The sequence below is a fragment of the Lepidochelys olivacea genome, assembly GCF_965140295.1.
Source record: "Lepidochelys olivacea isolate rLepOli2 genome assembly, chromosome: 2".
In the NCBI taxonomy this organism is placed as follows: Eukaryota; Metazoa; Chordata; order Testudines; family Cheloniidae; genus Lepidochelys; species Lepidochelys olivacea.
This window is the reverse complement of record NC_140412.1, coordinates 215,444,027-215,470,306: the sequence shown is the minus strand read 5'-3', so window position 1 is coordinate 215,470,306 and position 26,280 is coordinate 215,444,027. Positions and strand designations below refer to the sequence as shown.

General features: G+C 39.4%; 1 protein-coding gene across 1 annotated transcript in view; it reads right to left on the bottom strand.

The window, feature by feature from the left end:
* MEOX2 (mesenchyme homeobox 2) overlaps positions 1 to 23,507 on the bottom strand; it is a 70,291-nt gene extending 46,784 nt beyond the window's left edge. Inside the window, exons 1-2 of the mRNA XM_084620343.1 lie at positions 23,450 to 23,507; positions 21,942 to 22,528 (exon numbers count right to left, since the gene is read on the bottom strand). Of these exons, the coding sequence (XP_084476469.1) occupies positions 21,942 to 22,455 (514 nt within the window). The 5' untranslated portion in view covers positions 22,456 to 22,528; positions 23,450 to 23,507. The remainder of the gene's footprint in view (positions 1 to 21,941; positions 22,529 to 23,449) is intronic.
* Positions 23,508 to 26,280: the final 2,773 nt, after the last annotated feature.

Genomic DNA, 26,280 nt, shown 5'->3' with positions numbered 1-26,280 from the left:
GGAGTGGGCGCGAACCTTTAAATTGTGGCCCCCCTCACTGTCAGCAGGCACCAGTCATTTCTGGCAGAAACCGCTAGCCCCAACACCCTGCCACAGGGCAGAAGCCCCAAGTTCCTGCCCTTAGTCTGGTAGGTGGAGAATGGGATGGGGGGGCCCTCCAGGAGCCACACTTTAACTGTAAAAAAGCTGCATGCAGCTCATGAGCCACAGATTGGCCACCCCAATATAGCCCCTTCATACATTTTCCCAATGTGCTATACAGAAACGCAATAACCACTGTACCAAGGTACATCAATACATCTAGACTTGAAATCACAGCAAGAGAATTCAGTTGCTGAATATCTCCTGGCAAAGGGTCAGTCCGTAATAAAGACAAAAGACATCTGGGTGTCTGATCCCTTCCAATTAAATCTCAGGATACAAGAGAGGTTCTTAGTTCTTGGAGAGAGATTTCACAATATGGCTCAGTAGTTCCCATAGCTAGGAAACTAGACAGTGGAGAATTTTACATAGGAGCAATAAAACATGAATATAAATATTAAACTTCAGTGGGAGCCAATGTAAATTGTACAATATGGCTGATCAAACTTAGTCCAAAGGGAAGGCAAGCAGCAGAGTTTTCAACAGTTAGGAGGCTCTGAATATACGAAGAGCAATTGAAACAGAACTGCACATTCTAAATTGGAAAAAAAAATTAGCCAAAGAAAGTCCACAGTTCTAAATCCAGATACTACTGATAGTTTTTTGCTATAATCTTCTAATGACAACAGATCAGTCATGTTTACATCACTTGAAAAAGGCATCAAAGAGCTAAGGAAAACATCAGGGGATTTTCAAAAACAGGCTCTTGGGCAAACTGGCAGCTGCCCACTTTCGATAGGAGTGAAGAACATTGACCAAGCCAGTCAAGGAGATCCAATCAGTGGGGAATGCCTCTTGATCTGGATTCAATTTTAGAAAAACTGTGTGGCTGGGACCGTGCACCAGCCAAACAAACTGACGATTTGGAGAGAAACTATAATATTTGTACAGGCAGAGAAATAGTTCTCTGCATCACCTCTGTACATATGGTTGGTTAGACCAAGCCTGCCAATAATGGGCTCAAAATTATCAAAAGGACAATATGTAGATAATTATAGGCCTATTTTATAATAAATGGAAAGAGTTTATTTCTTACAGCCACACCCCACAAAACTACCGGGGCTAACAATTCAGAAATGGAAACTATTTATCTTTCATTATTACCATCATTTAGATTATGGCCTCACCTAACTGACCCAACCCAGATTGGGGCCTTATTGTGCTTGGTGCTGTATATACGTACAGTAAGAGATGTAAGTAAGTATTATCCCCTTGTACAGATAGGGAAGGCACAGAGTGACTAAATACCTCGGCCAAGGTCATACAAGAAGTCTGTGTCAGAGCTGGGAATTGAACTCACATTTTCTGAATCCCAAGCCAGAGCCTTAAACTGAGGAGCATCTAATTTTGTCTTTTATACTACTATGGCTTATTCATTTAAGTACTTCTCTTTTCAATCCACCTATTAAACTTTTGATTAACTTGACTTGAAAATTTGCCCATACTATTTGAATTTCTTTCAAAAAGTGGTTTAACAATGAAGCCTTAAGGAAAATACAATCTTATAAGCAAGCTTTTTGGTCCAAGCACCATGCTTTCCTATGTGTTTGTACAACATTTTAGCACAATGGAACACCAATCGCAACTGGGACCTCTAGCGTTACGGTCACATAAATGTTTGCAATGCTAACACATCTAACAGTATATGTGAAAATGAAGAGTCAGATGTCATCTGAGTGTGTACTATATTTTTATGTGATCTTGATTTAACCCCAACCTTACAAACACTAACACATGCTAAAGTTTATGCACTATGTGTAGTCCCATTGAGTTCTGACCTCAGTAAGAACAGAATGTAAAGTTAAGCATGTGCTTAGTCTTTGGAGGACAGGGGTCTTAGTGTAACCATTAATGACATAGGAAAGAGTCATTTATAAATCAAAGAGAAAAAAAATCAGCAACACCAGAGATCACATAAATAGACATGTTTTCTGTAATGTCTTTTGGTCTGGTAGTTAGTGCAAAATATGTCAAATCTTTTGACCACACTGCGCTCTTTAGGGAACTTCTTGAAGGCACATTAAAGGATGGAGTTGTTGGTCCTCATTAACCAGGACTGGCATTAAACTGGAGCGTTTTTAAACTGCCTGAGAGGTGTTCTTGCTTTAAATTCAAGGCAAGCTGTTGGGGTTGCACTAAATGTATATTACAAATTTCAGGCCATGACAAGAGCAAATGCTATATAGAGGATATAGGAGTGAGGCAACTGGGAAATGAGACAATGAGAAAGTACCTATGGATCATAAACCTAGAGTCATGAACAGAAAGGTTGGAGTCCGAAAGCTGCCTTAACACAAGAGAACTCAACACCCAGAAGTACCCATTTAGGCACCTACAATGAAGAACAATTGTAGCTGCAGAGTCTTGCTTTTTTTTTAAATCATCTACCCAAATTCTTTCCTTACATATGAGTCTAAACAATATTTCAGCTACCAACTTTCCATTGCTTTTTCAGTTTACTGCCAGCTCTACCTTCTCAAATCCTTAATAAAAGTACTAATAACAATACTACTAATTAAACAAAATGTCCATTCAGAGACTATTTACAACATTTTCTATAACTTGATTATTAGCAGACATAAAGATAAATTAGTCATTATAAAAAGAAAAGCGATAACTAATTTTTCAGATCATGTTTGGGCTAACATATAAAGAAGTATGAACCCACCTTATTTGGCACTGAAGAAGTCATACTCACAGATTAGAGGATGAAGAGAGTAGACTGAAAATCAATAGCGGTGAAAATGCAGAGAAACCAGAAGGCTGCACATCAAATGAATAAATGAAACCAAGAACATGTGAACCTTTAGGACCAGATCCTGCCATTAGGACACAGAGCAGTGTTGAGTGTGGTGTGAAGCCACACCACCCTAACAGGAGTTTTTTGAGGCACTGTGCCCAAGAGAAACACAGTGTTGCCCAGAGTTCTCTGGTCCACAGAATAGCACTATGTGTTTACTCCTCCTGGAAGGCTGCAGAAGGTTCCCTCTGGCTGTGTCTGCGTGCAGGACTATGACACCTGAGGGCAGTAACAGGGCTCAGTTCCTGAGCTCAAGAGAACACATAGACTGTAATTGTGCCTAGACCCTGCGTGGGGCTGCAAAGAAGAACAGAGGTTTCTTGTGCTATCCACCCCTTTGTGTAGTTATGACCTGAAGTGGGTAGAGGACAAGCAGTGAAAAAGAAACAAGTTCAAAATTGTTAAGAATTCCTGCAGGGAAAATATGCAAGGTTACCATAGTGAATATTAAAGTCTCCTAGGATAAGCACCTTCTAGCAGGTTAGCGACAAATCAAACTATATAATTTGGAGAAACCTGTTAGAAAACAACTTGACTTTCATTTCAGAAAGCCTAAAGACCAATAAAGCTGCAGATGATTTATAATTCAATAATCAGTGAAAATCAAGGATCTAGACAACTGGTGGAAGTCTGATTTTCAGACTGGAAGGAAAGAAAGCTGCTTTGAGAAATGAATAAATATTACTGGCAGAAAATTCTTTAACTAATTCACATATGGTAATTTAGCAACTTTTTGGGGATGGAAAGAAGCAGATAGCCAACCTAGAGCTCTTCATATATCCTTTTAGCATTTGTACCATGCAGTACTTTCCCCTTCTCGTTGCAGGGTTTTGGTTTTTTTTTTAAAATATTCACAGTTTCCGCTTCTATTGGTCTTTGTTCCATATATAAATTAACCTATTTAAAGGATGTTTTTTTCTAAATTGCCTTAGCACCAAGTCCTTTCTTAGCTTCATCCTGAGACAAATTGGATAGTGTTCAGTTAAAAAGGAACAAAAATTATTAGGCAGCTGGATGACTGACTCAGTAGGAAAAACTAAAAAGGTAGGAATCAATAGCCACCGCTTAACTAAGTGAGGTTAGTGGAGGGAGCACATGTCAACTGTCTGCAAATCTCTAGAGGGTGCACACAGAGGAGTAATTATTTAGAATAGTCCTAGAGCATAAAACTAGCAGAAATGGGATAAAATCAGGAACACTTTAAGATTAACATGAGGAAAAAATTCCTGAAAGCGAGATCTATTGCACTGTGGAACAGTTTCCAATGGATATTCATCAATGCAAGCAATTTTAAAAAATCAAAGCGAATATTTCATAATCAGAACCATACTGCTTAACCAGATACATTAGCCTTTCTGTGGTACTGTACTGAAAACCACCCTGAACTCTGTCCTTTAAAACTACTGCTTCATTCCTGCCTGTCACTTATTTAAATAAATTATTCAAGTTCGTTAAGTATTAAAATCCTTGTGTAAATGGGTGCCATGGCTATTCCAAACCATTTTGTACTCATGAAAATGTTTTGTATTTTCCTTGATCAGAGACACTTGAATCAAGCCCATTGTGAAAACCAGATCTTCATATTTATACAGTAGCTAGAGTTCTTCTCCTGTTCTATTTTCACTTATCTATCTTAGGTTTTGTCCTGTTGCCCATTATCACAATAATATCTGAGTACCTTCCATGTTAATTAGACTGGAAATAATGAAATCCCTAGTGGACCTCATGGAGGCTCTGGCTCGTCTCCCTTTTTGGTTTATAGAAAGCTTTGCTTGGACTACAGTGGGGTTTTTTTGGTTAAAGAATGGGGAAGAAGGTTGGTGTTCGGATGTCACTCTGGTATGATGGAAAAGCTTTAGCAACAAGAAAGGCTTTGCAGCATTTCCTAAAGGTAGTCAGACCCTGGATCCTTCTAATTATCTTACCTAGGCCTTGATTCAGGAAAGCAGCCCTGTTCAGGAAGGTTGTTTAAGGAAATGCTTAATTCCCACTGAAGTCAATGTATTTTAACCACTCGCTTAAGTGCTTTCTTGAGTCAGGGGCCTAATCTCTTCCTTATGTATATTTGGGATTAGAGAGGAGTAAGGTACATCTTCTGTTTCCAGTGACTTCAAAACATTTCCTGTAGCTTTTTTTTTTTTTTTTAATTTTGTCATCACCTTTTTCAGAAATCTGGAAGTTTCTCTTTTTTAATTGCTATAATAGTGTTACCCACAATTTTATTAGCATTAAATTACTCAATTGTCCCAGAAAACTTTATTTCTAGCTTTCTATTTCCCAGCAATGAATACACTCAAGGTGCCCAGAAGAATCTCTATGGTCAGCCTTAAAAAATTAAAAAAATGTACAAAATCTTTTATTTTTTGGCTTTTGAAATGTTTTGACTATCAAAGATGCATCATGGGAAATGCCAGTTATTCATATGACATGTTCCTGTGTTTGTTTCACTCACCATTTTATAAAAAATGCCAACCGCCTCCATCAACAGGTCAGGGAACTTGATGGGGTCAGCAGTGAAAGGTGGACAGTCCCAGTAGCAAGGGAGGGAGACACTCATCAAGGGTAGCTCCTCCCCAGGTCTCTAGTACCCATTGGCCAGATGGAGGAGAGGGTGCTGATTGACTAGCATTCCTCAAGCTCCCAGAATTTAGCCCAGCTCAGGGGCTGCGTGGAGCCTCTTTTGGCTCCATTCCAGCAGCCCACGCTACCCACCTGAACTAGGAATGGGAACCTGGCCTAGCAGATGTTGCAGCCAATCACCTGTTTAGGGAGTCAGGAAGGATTTTTTCTCTCCCACAGGCCAATTGGCAGAGGATCAGGGAGTTTTTTGCCTTCCTCACAGAACCTTCTATGAGGAAGGTGGGCTAAGTAGGAATGCACTTAGTACCCAACAGAGGTACAGGGCTTGAGTTGTTTATTTGTTGCAACTTGCGGATAGTTTGCAATGTGGTTAAGAGAATAAAATGAACAGTTCCAGAGGTAAAAGACCTGGGATTCTGGTGTTGGGCCTTAAGCATATAAGATTGTGGCCTTCATGGGCTGAGGTCAGACCTTGTGGCCCTTGCAGGCTGAGCTCCCCACCCTGCTGCACCCTCTGTCTCCCTCACCCCACAGTGGGGAGGGTGCTAGGACTCAGTGAGCTGAGTCCAGGGTGGGGTAATTGAAGAGATCATACTGCGTATTATGAGTTATATGGTAAGGAGCCCTGTAACTGCCATACTGGAACCAATTAAATGCCTGTATGAGTGACGGGCAGGTAGTGCCCCTCCCTTGTGTTAAGGTTTAATACATCTTGCAGCCTGATGCTTAATTCCATCCTCATTTTACAGCTGTGTCTACATCAAATTAGGCAATGATGTTGGTTTCTATGCTTTTTCAATGGATGAAATTACCACTCATCAAAATTAATAGATGCATCATTAGCCAGAGGCAGGTAAAGTTCAGACGAAAGCTGTAAATGTGTCTTCATACTGCTCTGCAAATGCACCTCAATCCTGGCGTGCAGCACACTGGCTATTTCAGTCCTGGAACAGAATCCTCTTGACTGAGCCTGAAAGTTATGCCAAATTGTGTGGTGGTTGTGTGACTTGGAAAAAAGCCCACTGGGGACTAGCTGGACCACAGCCAATTTTGTGTTCTTGTGAACTACTTCCCTGTGAATTTAGATCTCCAGAGTTTCAAGTCTAATATATTTTTCCTATAATCCCACCTTACACCCAGTTCAATGATATTGCAATGAATCTTTCTGAACATTTAATGCAATTGCAGAATTGCCAACCCTAAGCATTCAAATATCATGAACAAGTTTCCCCAAAATTGAATTGCTCTGCAACCATACGAAAATGGAATACTATAGTGGAACCTGATTATTGCCCAATTAGATACAGTGGACAGACTGACCAAAGTTGTCTGTGCATTTGTAATGTGCCTATCACCACAGTACACAAGTGGAGCTGTGAAATTATTTACTTTATTCAAGTTGTGAAACTTCACCTACAGAGTAATGGAGAAGAAGACTATTAGTTAAACAAATTCTCATTCCACCTATAGTGAAGCTTCATTCTTCTCCATGCAGGTTCCCCCTTCCTACTCTTAGAATGCAGGAATTATCATCTAACAGGCTGGAGTTAAAGGCTGAATTTCAGGGAGATTATAACTCCCACTTTTGCACCACTGGCTCTGTAAAGAATGAGAAAAGAAGTTGCAAACACTTTTCTTCTGCACATTGTACATCTCTAAGCACATTATCAGCACTAAATATTAATCATCCTCATTGTCTCTGGCTCATAGTCCAACTGTAGCTACTTCCACAATTAACACCTTGCTTAGTGCTATACAAGATAAACTGTCTCTACCCTGAAGAGCTTGAAAGAAGAGAGCCAAGACAACACAAATGGCAGATGTACACATGTTGACTTCTTTTTTTGTGTTACTTTCTCTTTCTTATACAATGTTGAGGTGCTGGAGGCATTTGACTAACCTGGGACTGTAAAACCCCATGAAAGATGTGAGCATTTAGGAAGGACTGAACGAAAGAGCATGGTACTCTGGAACTGGGAGTTCATTTCAAGCATATGGACGGTACAGAAGAAGGTACAAGAACGTGAGCATACAAGATGAAGCAAAGACGGTAAGGTAGGATTAGATGAGAAACAATATCAGAGATGTAGGCTGAGGTGCAGTTGTGCAGAGTCCTAAAGATGAGGATGTGACATTTACAATTGAATAGATAAGCAAGTGGGAGCCAGTGGAAGAATGATGGGGGAAGTAATCTGGTCTGATCAACAGATAGGATCATTTTAGCAGGAAAAATGTGGAATTCAGTGCTGTGTTGCCAACTTAGCGATTGTCGCTCGATTTAGTGACTTTTTGGTTTACCTAGTGCGCAAATAAGCGTCAAAGCGATCAGCGACTTTCACTGCCGATTACAGTGATATTCAGAGAAAGAAGTCGCCAATTTACATGGTAACAAAAATCATTCACAAGCAGCTCAATAGTGTTAATAAAATCCATTCAACACTCTTCTTTCCATATTCTGTTGCACACCAAGTCAATGTCATTACATCTACACAACCTTAACCGGATGCGACGTGAGCGGCGCCCACCTGATGAGAACAGTGTATTGTTGTAGTTGCTTGTAGGCAGCAGTGGCAATTATGGAAAATAATGCGCAAAAAGCAAAGGGAGGCTAGGAGGGGCAGCCAAATACCAAGTTAAGAAGTATGGAGGACCCCAGCCCTGCCCCATGTAACCAGGACAGCCATGAAACCCCTTGCCAGCCTCCTGCCAACTGAGAGACACCAATGGAGCTGATAAATGATAACAAAATAAACCCAGCTGCCAAGACTATCCAGCTGAGGAGGGAGCGCCCAGCATTGCTGCTGCTTTCTGTTCAGCAGCTGGGAGTGTCCTCTCACCCAGGCAGGGCGAGCGCAGAATGGTAATGGGGGCAGGTTCATCAGAGTCACAAGGAAATCATCCAACTAGACAAGCCGGCTCCCTGCTTCTTGGAGGAGATTTTAATAATTTCAGTGGCAAAAGGTTCAAAGATCTGTTGTCAATTGTTTTTTCCTGCATCACCCTCGCCCAGGGAGTAGTGCCCGCTCTGGTCACTAACTGTTTTTACTAAGCAGAAGATCATAACTTTTCCCCTTAGGGGCAGTTGTCTCCTCCTCTCTTCCACCTCTTCTCCCCAATAAATCTGTCTTTTTACCCCCTCCCCACCAGCAAGGAATGAAGCTAAGCCCCAGTTACTTGCTAAGCATTTATTCTGCCACCAGGAGTTTGAGTCAAACCCTTCCTCTCATTCACAGCCTCTCAGCCCAAGCCCTGGAACGTGCTTCCTCCCGAGGACATGCCCAATTATGCACTTAAAATCTCTATGACAAACTCCTATTAGAATGACAGGTTTCAGAGTAACAGCCGTGTTAGTCTGTATTCGCAAAAAGAAAAGGAGTACTTGTGGCACCTTATAGACTATCCAATAAATTGGTTAGTCTCTAAGGTGCCACAAGTACTCCTTTTCTTTTTCCTATTAGAATACGACTTATAGTCTAAAAACATTTTCAGGGATTAGTGTGTACAGAAATTCTATAATACATTTTTTCAGTATTGTGTTTGTAACGAAAATTTACCATCCCGTGTATATACACATATAATTTGCTACTGAATTTTGTGGAAATTTTGTTTAGTAAGATTTTTGACACACTTTGAAAGCTTAAATAGCAACTTTTCAGGGTTTCTCGGATGACTTCCTACTATGTGCTGTTGGCAACACTGGAGTCAGGGAGGAAGTTACAGTAATCAAGACAGAGATGACCAGAGCAGGGACATGGGGACAGAAAAGAAGAGTTGGATTTTTGATATCACATGAAGGAAGCAGCAGCAAAACAGCCTGGATGTGTGCGGGAGGAGAGATGAAGTCAAAGATGACCCCACATCACAAACCTGAGAGGTAGATAATATCTTCCAATCCACAGCTTCAACCCCGCTCAAAGTATGAGGTATTACATAGCCTTGGACTAGGGAACCAATGGCAAAGCAGCTACACAGCTGGAGGTCAGGAGGTCTGCAGTATCAGCATAGATCCTCTAACCATGAAGTCATGCCCTCGCCATACAGTTAATTCTTCCTTCCCTTGTAAGGAGAATGCTTTAGGTTTCCCCACACATCCATTTTGGATTGTTTTGTGAGTACTTCTTCCTTCTGTAAGTTTTTCCACAGGAAGAGGTGAAATTCTATATTCATTTCATATTCAACTGTACCCACATAAAGCCTGACTATTTGAGCTCTGTAGAGGATGGAAAAATTGGGCAGGTTAAATTCAACACTCTCCTACTCAGGGCTGAAGGCAAACTTGTGGCAGCATTCCCCCATGACAGTTACACAAGACACTGCAGCTTCTCCCCTGGCCTGTCCCAATGTGGTCATCCATGGGGACCTATGCAGATCTTGCACAGAGATCTTTCCTGCAGAACATAGGAAATGCACAAGTGCTCCAGGACGCTACTCATCCAGCAGACTCCCATATAGTCCTCATAGGGTCTGTGCCTTTTGGACCCAGATGATTTCACTTCAATCCATTTTAGGTGCTTACTGGTATATGAACAAGGTGCTATTGTCAGATATGGGCACAGGGCAGGCGTGATGGGCAGCATTAAAACTACCACCCATGTTTAGCTGCATGCTTTTCACTTCTCTGTATATAATAAAGTCAATCATGTTTCAGTGGTAACATGAATGCAGCCTCCATATTTATATATTTTGTGAATTAAGACTACAAATTAGTTCTTGAGGCAGACTTGAAAAACACAAAATGAAATAAGGTCCTGCATAAAGAATATTTTTGTCTGAGATACATCCATAGGCAGTATAATTGGAAAAGTTTCTTAGCCAAAAAGTTAGTCAACGACAGAACAGCCACAGATACAGGCTCAAATCCTGCAACCACTTACGCATGTGCTTAAACTTTATTACTGGGAGCTATTGGGACTATGTGTAACCCCCTTCTCTCTTCTTGCCTCCACCCTTTTTCTGGTATTCAATCACAAGTCTTTTTGCTGTAATTACAGCTGCTGTTTCTACTTGTTCCGAGTGGAGATGGAAACATTCCCAGACAAGATGGCAGGAGTGCAGGAAGCTAATCATGCTCTGAAATTGGCACGGAAGTTTTCAATAAGGGCAGACGTTCCAGTACACGCATTATACCCTTAGTTAGAAGCTGGAAGCTCCTGACCAGTCAGTAGTGAGTTCTATCAGGGGTACATAACTGGCAGCCATTTTGATTTGTGCACCAGCCAGTTACAGCCCAGCCCAGCATGGGAAAGATAGAGCTGCGGGAATAACCCAGACTGAATCTGTAGGTTGGATCTCAATATAGTTTCCGGTAATTTTACAGAAGTCACTGGGATTGAGACTGGGAAAATACCACAAATGAGAAATCACAGACTGGAGGCTTAATGTCTTTGTAAGTCGTATCACCCTACTGAACCTAACAGCTGCAGCAATTGTCAGGTGTGTGCGCGCGTGTGTATATTTGACGTTGTGTTTGTGCTTAGTATCATACATGCTGAAAAAATTGGTTCTGTCTATACCTAGTTGTCATGACTTAAGTGAAAGCAGAAGATCTCTGATTGGCAAAAGTCCCAATCCATTTACTTATTTTGTGAGGTTTAAATATATATATTTTAGGGTTTGGCTCTGCTTCAGACTCTTCATTTTAAAAGAAAATAACAAATTTCTAGTTAATGGCGCTAGTCTAGCAGTCTGTGAGGAATGATTTATTTTTGGAGAGTTATTCAATTAAAAAAAAAAAAGGAAAAAAGTTCACACTGCTCATTGTGCGTGTGCGTGTGTTATGATAAAGGCTGGTATTGGATTCCTGAGAAGAAAAAAGTGAATCCTATTATAATCTCCACTTTTTAGATCGTTCCTATAGAAAACCCATCTGTAGTCTCTTGCAAGGATATGAAATTATGGTCTCTACAAGTCAGAGAGAGAGGATTTCTGTAGCACAGAATTGGTAAGTAAATCACATCCAATACAAGCTTAGACTTACCTCCCTTCTATGTTGGTTACATATGCATGACAGTAAAGCTAAGTGCACTGTTAAGTGTTTTCAGGTTTAGGGCTTTACAGGAGCAGGTATGTAGTTCAGTTTACAAAAGGCCCAATCCAGCAAGGGGCTGAGTGATTTCAGTAGGACTTGAAGGCCCCACCACCTCCGAAAACCCTGTAGGATCAGACCTGTCTATAAATGATATTTCAGTAAACATAGTCAAGCTGTTGAATGCATTTAGCCACTGTACTTGAAACATATTAGCTCCGTCCAAAAAGACGTGTTTGTTTGGGCGTCGTGTCTGGCAAAGCCCTGGTGATATGTTTGCAAAACCCAAAATGTTAAATTCCTATTGGCATGGAAAATCTCTCTCTCAAATGAGACCTTGCTTACATCTAAACTTCAGTTTGGAACCCATGAAATAGGAGGTTTAATAGTATTAGGTTTCTCTGCATTCACTCATATTAAAGCAATAAAGATGTTTGTTCTTATAAAACTGTAGTAACATATTAAAATATAAAAAGGGTTGGGGTGGGGGAAACAAGGGAAGTCAAATTCAAAACACAGAACCTACAGGGAAGTTTGGCAGATTAGTCCTTCATAATTTAAACCAAATCTGAATATTTAAGCATTGATCTCCAGCTTTTCTTCTGTGTTTTTTCACACCAATATTTTACATTTAAAGATTTTTGATCTACTAACATTTTAAAATAATAATTCCATAAATGTGGATGACTTAATATAGAGTCTTTTTAAAGACCAATTATAGGAATTATTACTAAATTCCACGTTACCACTAGCATACAAAATGCTAACTTTAAGAAGAAATAATACTTTGTATTTATAGAGTTCAAAGAACTTTGCGTGCACTAATTAACCCTCCTATTTTCCTCACTTATGCTGCCTATACATAGCTAATTTTGTTTCATCTTGCATTCACTGACAAACATTTACATAGTCCTACACAGTCTTTGGTCTCTCCATTTCTTTATTGATTTTAGGTCAGTATCACATAAACATTACCCTTCAAGACAAACTGTAACGTAAAGGCACGGTTCCCTCTCTGAGTGGATGAAAAAGGTGCTAACTTCTCCAAGGCATAAAACCAAACAATCTCCCTCAAAGATTTTTTTTTTTAAACAAGAAAACACACAGTAAGGGCTTGATTCCTGAAGTCCTTGAGAAGGCTAAATTAACTTCCTGCAGGATTAGGCCTTAACTGCAGCACAAATCTAAAATATTTCTGAAACAAGAATATAGTCAATAATATAACTGCATCAACATGTTACTTTAAACTTTGTTGTAGTAGCAAGACATTATTACTAATTATAGACCAGAGCTTGCAGTGCTCTTGGTTCCCACTAACTTCAGCGAGAGCAGCTTGAAGAATTTCAATTGGGGTTTTTTGAAGATTGATTTTCAAAGACATACGTTTCAGTGAGCCAAGGGCTAAGGACCCTTAGCTCATATTAACATATTTTAATTATAAGTTGTGGTACTGCCGTTTTCTTTCAATGGAAAAGATTTTGTACAGTTCATCACTAAGAAATTGTCACACAGCAGGGGTAAGTCAGTGTAGCAATATTGAGTCCAATGGAGGTGTGACAATTTACATGCGCTGAGAATCTAGCCCAGAATAGTTGTTCTCAGTCACTTTGAGCTTTATATATTTTACCTAAAGAATTTTTTCTCTTGTCTTTTTCCTTCCTAATGAACAGTCTTTTTAAATATAAAATTTAGGACAAGCTGATTATATTTCTTTATTTGTAATTTAAATTTAGTAGTATGCACTATATGTTAGCTGAGAAAGAAAAAAAAACATATATATGTTTAATAAGTGTGTAAGGAATGATGTGCACATTCTCAGTCACTAGAGTCACGGGGCCAAATAGTTATGTAGACAGATAAGAGAAATGCTCAAAGCTTACAGAAGAATTAGGAATCAACACAAGGAGTTATTCAGACTGGATCAGGCCTAAACACATCTAAATATCTGCTTAAGGGTTTTGCTGGGTCAGAGCCATAGATAATTATTTATCCACCTTGGCTATTTTGCCTGCACAAGACGGGCCCAATTGTTCCCCCTGATCTGTATGAAAAGTGGGTTCCACCATGCATGAAACTCTCCTAGCCCACAGGGAAACGGCAGGAGCAGTGACATCTGCCACCTTCTCAACAGTGTCCCCGCTCCCAACAGCTTATGCAGAGAGCTCTGCGAGATCTGGTATCCACGTTTGGGCAGGGCATGGGATTGGGAGCTTGTGAGGGTGGGGAATATGCGTCATTCCATACCAACACCCCAAAGAATGCATGAAAATGTAGTAGAGCCCCAAGCTATGTTATCTCCCGCATGGAGCCCCGCTGTGCTAGGGAACTGGAATCCCCTTTAAGGCCAGAGACAGCTGGTTGTACAGGATTCCCTGACAGCATCCATTAGAGTCCCATCCTAGAAAGAAACATTTGTGGGAATCTACATAAAGGGAACCTCGCGGAGTTTTCTTGCCTATAGGGATCCTTTCCAGAGTTGTTGTTTTGGATTGGTTTGGTTTCCTCTTGAAAGGCAGGACAAAAATCCCACCACTGTTTCTTCAAGTTTTCATCTGTACAGTCAGATCACACGTCCAACAGATTTTAGTATTTATTTTCAGAAAGGCCAAAGAATAAAACTGTTGGTTTTTGGAAATTTAAGACAGAGACTAAAGCCCCAGTTCACCAAAACATTTAAGCACATGCTTAATTCCAGGCATATAAGTAGAGCTATCAAAGTCAGTGCAGCTGCTAACAGGAAGAAACGCTGGTCCCATTGAAGTCAATAGCTAAACTTCCATTTAATTCAAAGGGGCCAGGATTTCACTTGCAATGTGTGAAGTTAAGCATCTACTTAAATCTTTGTAGGATGAAGGCCTTCAGCAGTAAAAATATTAGATACAGTGGCGATGGATAAATTTCCAAGAGTATGTAACAGAGATGCTGTGTGGCAGTATTCATTAAAGCTCAGTTGCTAAAATTAAAAATAGCTATTGTAGATCAGAGAGAGTGGGGACAGTAAAAAGGAACATTGCACCTACATTGCAGCACAACCTGCGGTAATCGGTTTCAAATCTAATTTTTCATACTTTACTTGCCATAAATAATATTAGTGAACCATTTTTTTCCTCCAGTCCAAGAAACAGCTTTTAAAAAAAAAAAGTTTCTTTGGCTGTCCTTCGGCGTTTCATAATCCACTGGATTTTATTGGTTTAGTAAAATGATGCTCTTCCATAGTAATTGAATTATTTGAATCATTCCTCTGAGACTTATTTCATCCTCTGTTGGGCCAACTATTTTGTTTCATCAGTTAAAGAGAAATGTAAACGGTAATGTAGGTTCAACCTACGAAAGAACTTTTCTTTCAACTGAGTAAATATTCTTAGCTTCTTGTTATTTTTCATATACTTAAGGGCCCCTTTTTTCCAATACTCTAAGGCTTATGTATAAGTAGTTATCAAGAAGATATCGAAGCTGGACCTGCTCCCTGTGAAATTGAAGTGCAAGTCGCACTGAAGTCAGTGGGACTTGCACCTCAGTGCATGTAGGATTTGATCATTACGTTTACTCGGTTGTTAAGAACTAAAACATTTAGCTTCTGATTTTCAGAAGCTTCTGATTTTCTTGCACCTGCACATAATTGCAGCCAGACTGGATAACACTCGCACCTTCAAATCAGGTTGTACAAGTGCTATAAAATGCACCCAAAGTTATTTTCTGGCGCAAAGTCTGAGGCCCTTCCAAAACTGAGAGCAAAATCATGACCATTAAAGTCAATGAGGGTTTTGCTGTTGACTGTAATGAGGCCAACATTTTACCCTCAGGTCCTATTTTTTGATCTGTAATGAGTATTATGTTAATGTCCTAGCTTTAAAATTAAGAGGACTTTGACCATTATGTCAGTGTACAATTTAGAAGCAATCTACATTCATAAGAGTAAAGAATAAACAGCACAGTAATTTACACAATTATTATAAAGTATGCATTATGAATTGTTTTTCACTCTACTGCATCACTCTGTGAATCTTAATATACTATTATGCAGCTGTCTATACAATACCAGGGACATTTTAGATCATTTTTTTTAAAAAACAGCAACAAATGAAAAAGTATCTATATGATTCACATCTTGGCTATGAAAGCAATATTTTTAAAGGGATATGATCAAGTCAAATTTGCCCCAAAATGTAGATTATGAAATATGTATTTATAAATTCTAAGTATATAAATGTTTCTATAAAATTAAAACAATCCAGTTTTTCTTTTGTGAAATAAACATGTCTCCATAACATTTGTCAAAGGTATCTAGTGCTAGCATGCAAGAATCAGAAAGTGACCAGAACTATAACCATAAGAGAGAATAATCAGTCTATTTTCCTTGCCTGACCTGAGTCATGTGTATAAAGTAAACACATAGGGTGAAATCTTGCCACTACTGAAGTCAATGAGAGTTTTGTCATTGACTTCAGTGAAGGGAGGATTTTACCCACAACATATAAAGAGACACATAAATTAGATTTTAAAAATTCATTCCGTTTGAATACTCAAAGATGTTGGTCCCCAATATGACAAACATGCACAACAATAACTTTATGGTTAGGAGCAGTACCACTGATTTCCGTAAATAAATAAAAAGTTAGAGCAGTAGAACAAAGATGCAGGCATGTGGAAAACTATTCCCGCAAAAAAAACCCTCGTTGATGAATTCTTAGCTTTCCTCACTCTAACAAACTAAGGCTTATTGTTAATGCGCCACATCTGGACATGGAAAACTTCTTGTACAGGACATCTTACCAAAGGTGAAAAAACTATACAGGAAATACTCATACTGTACATGAAACCAGTGATACTCAAGTGTGACCATCGTGGACTTCATGTATGGCCACCGTGACTTTTGAGCCACAGCAAAAATTTGTTTGAGACCCACTGCTAAGTTTATAAGAGATAATACGGAAAAATGCTCCATGACTATTAGAGGGCAGTATAAAATGCATGATTATTAAAGGCCAGTATAAAAGTGAATGTGATCACCTTGCCTTGAATTTCAAGATGAAGGGCCTGATCCCACTCCCATTGATTTCAAAGGGGCAGAATCAAGTGCATGAAGACCAATGCATTATAAAAATGTAAAGCATGAAGATTCCAAAATGGCTAACTGAATTCAGATGAACGAGTGCACTTAAAATACTCTGGAGATTACAAACTAGTTGCTATTTTATGTCTAATAAGAACAAAAAGAAAAAATCCCAAGGCATATATTCGCTTCTCAGGTGCTATCGTAAGAACTATGAACATTAGAATTACTCTCTAAATAGGATCTGTTAGTTTGCATCTTATTCTCTAGTGCTAAAAACCCCAACATTAAATACAATTTTAGGTGATTTCAAACTATTAGGTGATACCTAAATTGATATCCACTCTGTTGCTATTGCTGGAATTTGTGTTTCAGTTATGCAACTGGCACTCTTTCCCTCCTCCCCCCCCCCCCACTTTCCAATAAATTTAAAATTCTAAAAATGGAATTTTCAATGGTTTGGTTTTTGTAAAATTTCCAGTTCTTTATATATTTTCACACTTCCTGTATCTCTTTGTGTGTATGTGTATCTCCCTCTGTCTCTACGATGGATCCTAATATTGCACTCATGTAGACAAAATTTTCAGTGACTTTACTTGTAAGACTGGGTACTGGCTAATATAAAGTAAGACAAAATTACACAGTTCTGTTGGTGTATTATAGAAAAACTGGGCCTGATCCAGCAATGCATTTAAGTATGTGCTTAACTATAAGCAATGGAACAACTCAAAAAGTTAAGCACATGCTTAAATGTTTTTCTGTATTGAGGTTTTGATATCTTTGTTTATTTTTTTAATAGGGGAAATAGGGAGGGCATAAATGTTTGTAGCTACAAATTAATCTCATTACATCCAAACAGATAGCAATTCAAATTAGAGCGTATGACCGTATGCTATTTTCCATCCATAGTTAATGCAAAGAGATGTGCTAAAATATATTAAACCTGTCATTTTGCTAAGAGCAAGGAATTTTAGATTGTATGAATAAATAAATATAATTTAGTATCTATGAAAGATACAGTTCTGTTTTGTTAATTATACTTGCTGTGAGCAAAGTGAACATATTACTGTAAATTTTGTCCAATAAAACAATCCACTAAGTAATGCAGTATGCAACACTAGTCTCTGATAAGGAATCATCTGTATTGTATTTCTCTTTAAAATAGCATGATCATTCAATTTGACTTCAACACATTTGGTACATACCTCTCTGATTTGTATAACCTACATATTTTGACATTTTCCCTTCATGATAAGTGATGTTTTGATATTACATCCCAAACATAATTAGCAAATTAACTCTTTCCAGAGAAAGTTTTCAGCCAATAGCATGTATTTCTCTTGCTTCCGTTACAACCCCGCTGAAAAGTATGGACACATTGATGAATCAGTTACACAATCCTTTTGATTATGCGGGTACAGCTCATTTTTCTTACGGAAATGTTTTGGAGAGCAATCAGAAGTCATTGAAACCAATGACTTCACACTATTTACAGTCATTTATCAAAATGACTTGCTTTGAAGTGATCATTTTAGACAGTACATTTATAGTATTTCGGTTTTTAAAACAGTTTCTTCGAAGGCACATCATAGAAAAAGACTACATTTGTATGATGGCATTTTATGTTCATTTTAAAAAATATAAATGGACCTACATACATCAACCTCTCTGTATATCTCAGCACTCTATATAGCATCTTTGTGTGTCAGATGTAAAAATATCTTTCATACTTAATAGTATTTTTAAATGGCATTGGGCTTCAGTACACAGTAGCATATCTTCATATATTCAATTGTAATATATATTCATCTAGCCTAATAGATATCCCAATCCATGTAGATTGTTGCATATTTAATAGTTATACTGTAAAGTTCTCCCCCTAATAGTAGGAGCTTTTCAGATTTTTCCCATTGAAATTTAGACTTCCTAAAATACTCAGAAAGTTAATTGCTTTCACATGAAATCCAGATTACACTTTGTGTTTCCAAGGTGCATCTGGGCTCACGTCTTTCCTAAAATCATGGATGTTTTAAGAAAAATTTAGACACAAATAAACTGACTTAGACAACCACTATAATAGTTTTGCATTTGTTACTTGTTTTATATCCTCTGTAAACACCACCTGTTATTTTACAATGGTGAAATTAAATGGCTTCAGAAGTCACAGGCAATTTATGAGAGGGAAAAAAATCCAAATTATACCTCATGAAAGAACTCATATCATATAAAGCAACAACTCATTTTAGGGATATATTTCTTATTCATTTTTATCTACCTCGCATTAGCACTCAAATATCTTGGCTGTTACTGCATTTTAAAAGAGCTAAATTTGTTTGCAGCATACATCATAATGCTGTGGCATCTTATTTTTATTACTGTTGTTGACATCAGAAATGTTTATTTGAAAGAAATGAACTCACAATGTTTAAAAGTCTGTGTGTATATCCCCTCATGCTGGTTTACGGTCCCACATTTGGGCCCAGGCAGGTTGGCCTGCTGCATTCAGGAAGAGATGACTAAGGAATTTCCCACTCATCATATAATTCACAAATCTTTTATACAGAGTTGACAGTTTCTCCATGTTTATGCAGCAGTTTATTGAACGTTATCTTCAGAAGTTATTTCCCAGCCAGCTCAGGCCCCAGTGTGGGATCCAAAATCAGTCAGTCATTCTACCTAAATAATTTCTAAGGCACATTTCACCTTGGTTTCTAAGCAAACAACAAAATTATGACAAAGTATACCCCCCCCCAAAAAAAAGTATAAAATAGCATTAGTTTTTTTCTCCCCCATTGTCATCACGGTAAAGATAAACATGAAAAAATGTGTGTCTTCGCTGGGAAATTTTCATGACAATTTTATGAGGGCGAATAAATACAGCATTTTTTGGAAATAAAAATAATGCATGTAGCTTTAATTGACGTTGTGTTGGTTTCTTTAGAACAGACAACTGTCAAAACTCAACTTTATGAGTTAACATTTCTGATGTCAACAGTTTATATTAATGAAAGCCAGATACCGCAAAACTGGGGTGGCCCCAAGGCTAATTTAGTTCAAAAACCGGGGACATGTTCAGAACATAGGCATATCCCCAAAATATGCTGTGGTCTTAAATGGTAACTAGAGGCATGGAAGTATCTCTCTAAATAAGCACTAGTGCTTAGTTAGTTAGTTTCTGATACTGCTGATGCTATACCTGAACAGCCTCTTTGTTTACTTATTATTTACTCCAAATTTATAATTAATTGTAAACATTTACTAAAGAAGTTTAAAAGTGGGGAAGGGGGCTAAAAGTTCTCTAAATGATCCATATTAAATAAAAAGTCAGTTATGGCATATGGCAATTTGATTCGGGAAACAAAAAGAATGATCCATCACATACATTCCTTGTGAAATATAGTAAAACAAACTGGCATTGCCGCCGGTAACCACAGAAATACACTGATTGACCTAAAAATGAGATCTGCTGCCATATATTACACGGATCTCAAATATTCAGCACAGAAGTTCAGATTAAAACAAAATAATGGGACGGTAAAACATGTGGTCTGAAAACAATATTCTTCTAAAACAATAAAAATATTCTGACTATTGCATGGTTGTCTAAGGAGACTTGTTAGATCAAGCCATTCAGAATACATGAACATAGTTGATATTTTGGGGAGGGGGCGGGGGTTGCATACCGTACTATGATTTTGAGGCTGTATTCATACATTGTCTTAGAAAGTTAACTACAGACTAAGTTGTTATATCATCATGATCATGATTAAGGGCTCAGTTCAATGCTCATTAAAGTCAATGGAAGGATTCCATTGACTTCAACAGAGTCCCACCTAATGCCCATGGATTTGTGTGTTTGCATTGCAAGATGCAGAAAGCAACATCAACATTCCCTAGTATTGTGAAGCACAGTTGTGCTTTCTTCTTCTAATTTTCTACATTTGTAAATGATTGACAAATTTACTGATCCAACCAACAACCCAGCATAAAATTACTTCCCTTCAAAAACTCAGGTTAAAAAAATCTAATATTCTTCAGACCTCACATGATCAATGATGTAAGTTTGCTTAAAAAACACAGTGAAGGTATAATTGCAAATAAAACGGCAAGTGTCTGTGAATGACAGATTTTTATACTTCGAAGAACTTTTTTCAGCCTATATAGTAACAGTAATTAAAATCCTACAAACCTATCCTGATTTATTGTAAAACTTCCCTAATGTAAGTGACATGGAGAACTGCAAAGAAGAAAATATAATGTAACTGCAAAAAGCAGTTTAAAAATGAGCAAACTTTCTGTAGCTTTTAAAAACCTGATTAATGACATTTCAAGTGAATCAAGGTCATGGTTCCAATTGTGAACTTTAGTAAATATCTGGAAAATCCTTTCATTTTCTCTTCACTAGTAGAAAACAGCTTTGTTGGTATGTCTGCTCTTGCATTTTCAATATTTTGAATGTACAATAAAAATGCCATCAATTGCAACTACTGTATTGCCCCTTGATCATTGTCTTTTGTTAATATGGGATTTTTTGACAGTTTCTTTCCCCACTTTGAAAACCCAAATCTGTTCAGTTGTGGCATATAAAACTCAAAGTATTATAAAGCTTCATCTTTCTGTATAGGCTGCAAATATGCATATCCCAAGTCACCTTCTTAAAAAACCAAAAACAGTGTATCAGAAATCCAGCAAAAGTCTTCCTCAAAGCCCAAGCACATGAAATGAAATACTAAGCGTTGTAAAAATAGGATTTACTGCATGGTGATTTATAAATTCCAATTCATGCCCCATGATGAATTATACTCTATGTTATACACACGCTCTATACAGACGCGCACCCTAGAATGCAACACATACTTCGCATTCATAAGAAAAGTTCCAGTTCTAAGAAAAAGTTTCCAACGATTGTGCAAGCCTTCAGAAATAGGTTTCACTGGCTCAAAGGGGGAATGGGGGTGGGAAAGAGCTATCTTGCGAATCTTGAAACAGAGGGGAAGGAGGGAGGAACCGCAATACCAGATGCTAAATACTAATCAAACCTACAAACATTTCCCCTCCTGAGCGTAGGCAACTGCTCACAATTGATTTCACGGTCTATCACGTGCTCGCTCTTTTCCATGCTCCCGATAAACTGGCTTTAGGATGGAGACAGCGAGCAGCGCGGCTTTAGTGACGCTCTGAAGCCTGCTGTCCTCAGAGAAAGGCTTGGGATAAAGGGGGCCTTAAGGCCGGGAAGTGCAGTCCCTCCATCAAGCCCATGGTTTCTCTCTAGACCCCCCTCTCTCTAGGAGAATCCCCCCCCCACCCCCCACCCGCAAGGACAGCAAAGCACGAGCCTTTACCTGAGCTGTCGCTTTTCCTTTTGCCGGACCGCTTCTCTGTTTCCACTGGGGACAGCGCCTGCCTGCCATAGTCCCCGGGAGCACATGCAGCCCCCGTCGGGGTATTCGTGCCCAGGCTGGAGGAGTTTGAACACAGGACTGGGGGGCTGCTGCCCAGCTCCGGGGGACCTCCCGAGTCGGGCTGCAGGCAGAGGCTGTGCCTGGCAGCGGCGGGGGGAGAAGACATCTGAGGAATGTGCCAGTTCGTCTGCAAAGCCTGGTGGTGCTGCGGCTGCGGCTGGTGGTGGTGGTGATGGTGGTGGTGATGGTGGTGCCCTCTGTGATGCTGGCTGGCAAACATGCCCTCTTCATTGGGGTATCCCGCTATGATGCACGAGGAGGACGAAGTAGACAGCTCGGGGTAGGACATGGGGTCGGATCTTCCATGCAGGGCGAGAGAAGACTGGGAGAACGGGTGCAAGCCCTGCGCGGTGGCATGAGGGCTGCGCAGGCAGCCAAAGAGTGTGTGATCCATGGCATGCAAGTCTCAGGTTCCAGGCAGGAGAGTTTAGGAAGGATCCAACTCCACCACCCTTTGTCAACTTGCACTGTAAACAGATAGGGCTTGGTTGGGGATTTTTTTTTTTTTTTTTTTTTTTCCAAAACGGCAACGACACACTTCTCAGCAGCAGAGCTCAGATAATCCAGGTCTTTAGCCCTAGTGGCCAGTCTCCGTTGCATTAAAAACACACACACACACACACACACACACTCGACCTCGATGAGCTTTCTCAGAGCTACTCAGATGTCAAGAAGTGGGAGAGGTTAAAGCCAATAGAAGGTGGTCCCAGAGAACTGCTTGAAGGGGGAAACGGCTCGGAGAGGTTATAAATACAGTAGTGTGTAATGTGAGCTGGGGGCTGGCTTAGCAACACAGCGACTGACCACATGCAAAAACTCCCTCCAAAACTCCGGCACAGTCAGCGAGCCGAGCCCTTTGCATCAACACACTGCAGCCCTGAAGGGCAGCTCAGCCCCGCCTGGCACCGGCGGGAGACGATTTTTTCCCCGGGGGGGGGGCCTGGTGCGGGCAGCTCGTGACCAGCCGCAGCTCCGGAGAAGTAACAATCTTAACTTCATTGCGCCGCACTGTCCCCGTCCCCACTGTTTTCTACACACCGCTGCGAACACGCGGCCCACTTTCAAACAGGCAGGGGGGCGCAGGCTGAGGTAGCCAGGTCTGGCTCTCCAACGCTTTCTCACTCCCTCCTCCCCGTCAATTGCCCTTCGCAGCCAGATTTGGCCCCCCTCTGATCCTGCTCACGGACAGCCGCTCTCTTTAGGGGTTCCTGACAAGCCGTGGTGTTTATGGGGAAGGGCAGGTGGAGTTCAGGACCTGCAGGGGAGTGTCCTTCTCCAGAATAAAGGGGCCCCTTTCCCCAGGGGGAAGCGGGTGTGTGGGGGGAGAGGGGCAGGGCAAGGGGTGAAGGAGGAGGCAGCTTCTAATCCAAACCTCCAGGCATCCTCACCTGCAGTCCCAGGTGTATTGTCAACAAACGTCCCGACCCTCGCCTTCCTTTGGCTGTTCCTCTGTAAACAGGAACGTTTCCCTAAAGCGATCAGAAATAATCTTGTCTCGGTAATAGAGCAATGATCAGTCCCACACAAGGAACTAAGCGCAGATGGGAATGGCAGCCAGGTTATCATTGATAAATTGAAACTGCTGCAAATAACCACACTGGCTCCTGCCACTTCGATTCCCTCTGATTAATAAATTACAGCAACAGACGGGTCACTCATTTGTTCCGCTCACATGGCGCGTCTTCTGCTGCAAAGATTATGTCTTAAAATGTTAACTGTACTAAGCACAGATACTTCTGCACTTGCGCTTGGGTGCAACTAGATTTGAAATGTTAGGGCGTTTGTTTTAAAATGAAACGACCGGCGGTTAATGAGCTGTAGAAACAGGTCAATGAAAGACAACAGTTCCCTGCTTTCTGCTCTTTCAAAACAGGATCTCAAACCGCTTTCGAGTCTCTGCACCTGGAAGTTTGTTTTGTTTCACTTGGTTGTTGTTTTCATTGTCTCAGGTGTCTGGAAAATTTTAAATATGCTTTTGAAATGGTTCATGGAATTAATGGTGACAGAGAACATGACAGTCAGTTGGTTTAAATTAAAGTGTTACTGATCAACAATCAAGTGATGATCAGTACCATAAATATTTTCCCTTTCTTAAACCCTCGTTCTTTCCCCCCTGAATTCCGAGACCATTTGGTTCCTGCAATTTAAGTCTAAATTCTTAGGTCCACGTGTGAAAGATAAAATGAATGTCAATTGCGATTGGAAAAAATCAGGAATTGAATGAGATTTGCAAGACCCAGTTTCTTAAACGGAAATTGAGCCCTATTTTGTGGGAAATTAGTTTTGCAGACTTTCTTTAAAAAAAAAAAAATCTAAAACTTTTGTTCAGCAGCTGCTCCACTTTTCCCTGCAGTTTCAGAGTGAGCTGGAACCTGCAGCAGTCTTTAAACGGTAAGATTTCTCTCCCCTCCCCCTTTTCTTAAATCTAATGTTTTAAAAAATTGTTCTTAAGTAAGTTTTCTCTGTAACGATGCTGTTTTAAACTTGTGGTGTCCAGAACGTGAGCGTTGCTGTGACTGTTCAAAACTTGATATTTCTTCAAGGGGAAAAAAAAAAAAAAGGTTAGTTACCATACTGATGAAACGTTTTGTGTTCTTCATTGTGCTTATCATTTCAATGTGTGCTCTAATATTAAAGGAAGACTATAAAGAAAATGCAATGGCTACGCTATTATTTGTTTTGTTAGCTCCCAGTGCTGTGAAAACAGACGTGTTGTCCATAAGGAATATCCTCAGATAGACTCATTAAACAATAACTGAGACCTTTACAAAGTATTGTGCTTTGGGTTTTAGATTGTTTAGCGAGGTAAATTCAAGTTACGCTAGAATCGTCACTTTATTGATTAAAAACAAAAACCGCAGTTTTTGTTTTTTTACATTAAAATGGTCTCTCCTGAAATAAACAGCTGAGGATAGATGAGTTTTGTTTCAGGTAACTTGTAAATAACGACCAAACACAGTTCCTTTCGTCTCTAATAGGTGTAACTTCTCTTTACGTGCCCAGTGATTGGGCTGAGTTCTCTTCCACAGTGTCAGATGTTAACAACATGTCCTGAAGTTTCTTACGAACCTGTTCCTGTCAATCAGTCTCTGGAAATGTGGAACGAAGAGTCTTGAAGGGGGAAAAATAGAAATGCAGAGAGGGAGACCGACACAGTTTGAGCCATAAAATATCTAAGCAGTTGAAAGGGGGTTAGAAAAATTATTGTTCCAGATCAAATGCAATATGAAAAATGGGTTTTTAATTCTAGACGTTGGAGGGACACTGCTACAATTTCTCTACAATAAAAAGCAAATAAGTGAAGCACAATGAGAGGAAGTGGGGGGGGGGGGAGAAAGGAAGATTAAATTTCCAAAAGAAACAGAAGTCAGAGCCAAATAGCATTTCTGGGGGGTAAAAGAAGAGGAGGCTCCAAAAGGTGAAAAGAAGAAAGGGAATAATTGAAAACTCTTTAGTTGTCATACAATTACTCATGCTTTATTTCAGAATCAATTATGATTATTGATGACTAAATTTTAGTTGGTTCTACCTCTCCTAATAAATACATAAGTTCTAAAACAAAGCATTGTAATTTTTTCAGTTCTTAATGGAAGCAAACAAGAATGTGCTTGCTCCTTATGAAAATATAAAATATTTTCAAGGCCATTATGCTTCACTTTTAAACAATGAAAGCAAACACAAATATATGTAACCAACTTTTAAAACAAATTAGTCATTTACAACATTTACTGAAATTTACCAGAAGTAAGGCATTCCCAAATTTGATAAATAATGTATAGATTGATTACATAGTCACTGGCACAATCTCCCAGCTTCACTTAATTAAGAAAAAATAGTTTTAAATCAAGAGCATTCTAATATAAAACTATTGGACTTCTACATTATTGGTTGGATTAATGTTATAGTTTTCTATAATACCTAGTTATTATTGATGATGATTAAACATATACAGCACAATAAAAAGCCATTTCACTTTGATTACTACATATTTGAGAAAATCAAGAGTTAAGTCAGTGCCACCAAATTTGCCCAAAGCTTCTAATGCCAAGGGAAACCAACAGAATGTTTTAGATATATGAAAACTGCAAACCATCTAGCTCATAAAACAGTGGGACCCAACACTGTTTTAGATGTCATTTATGCTCTTCTAAGTAGGTTAATGCTTGCATCTGGTTTTTTAATTGTAGTTTTCTTCATTGTAAAAAATAAAGAGATTATA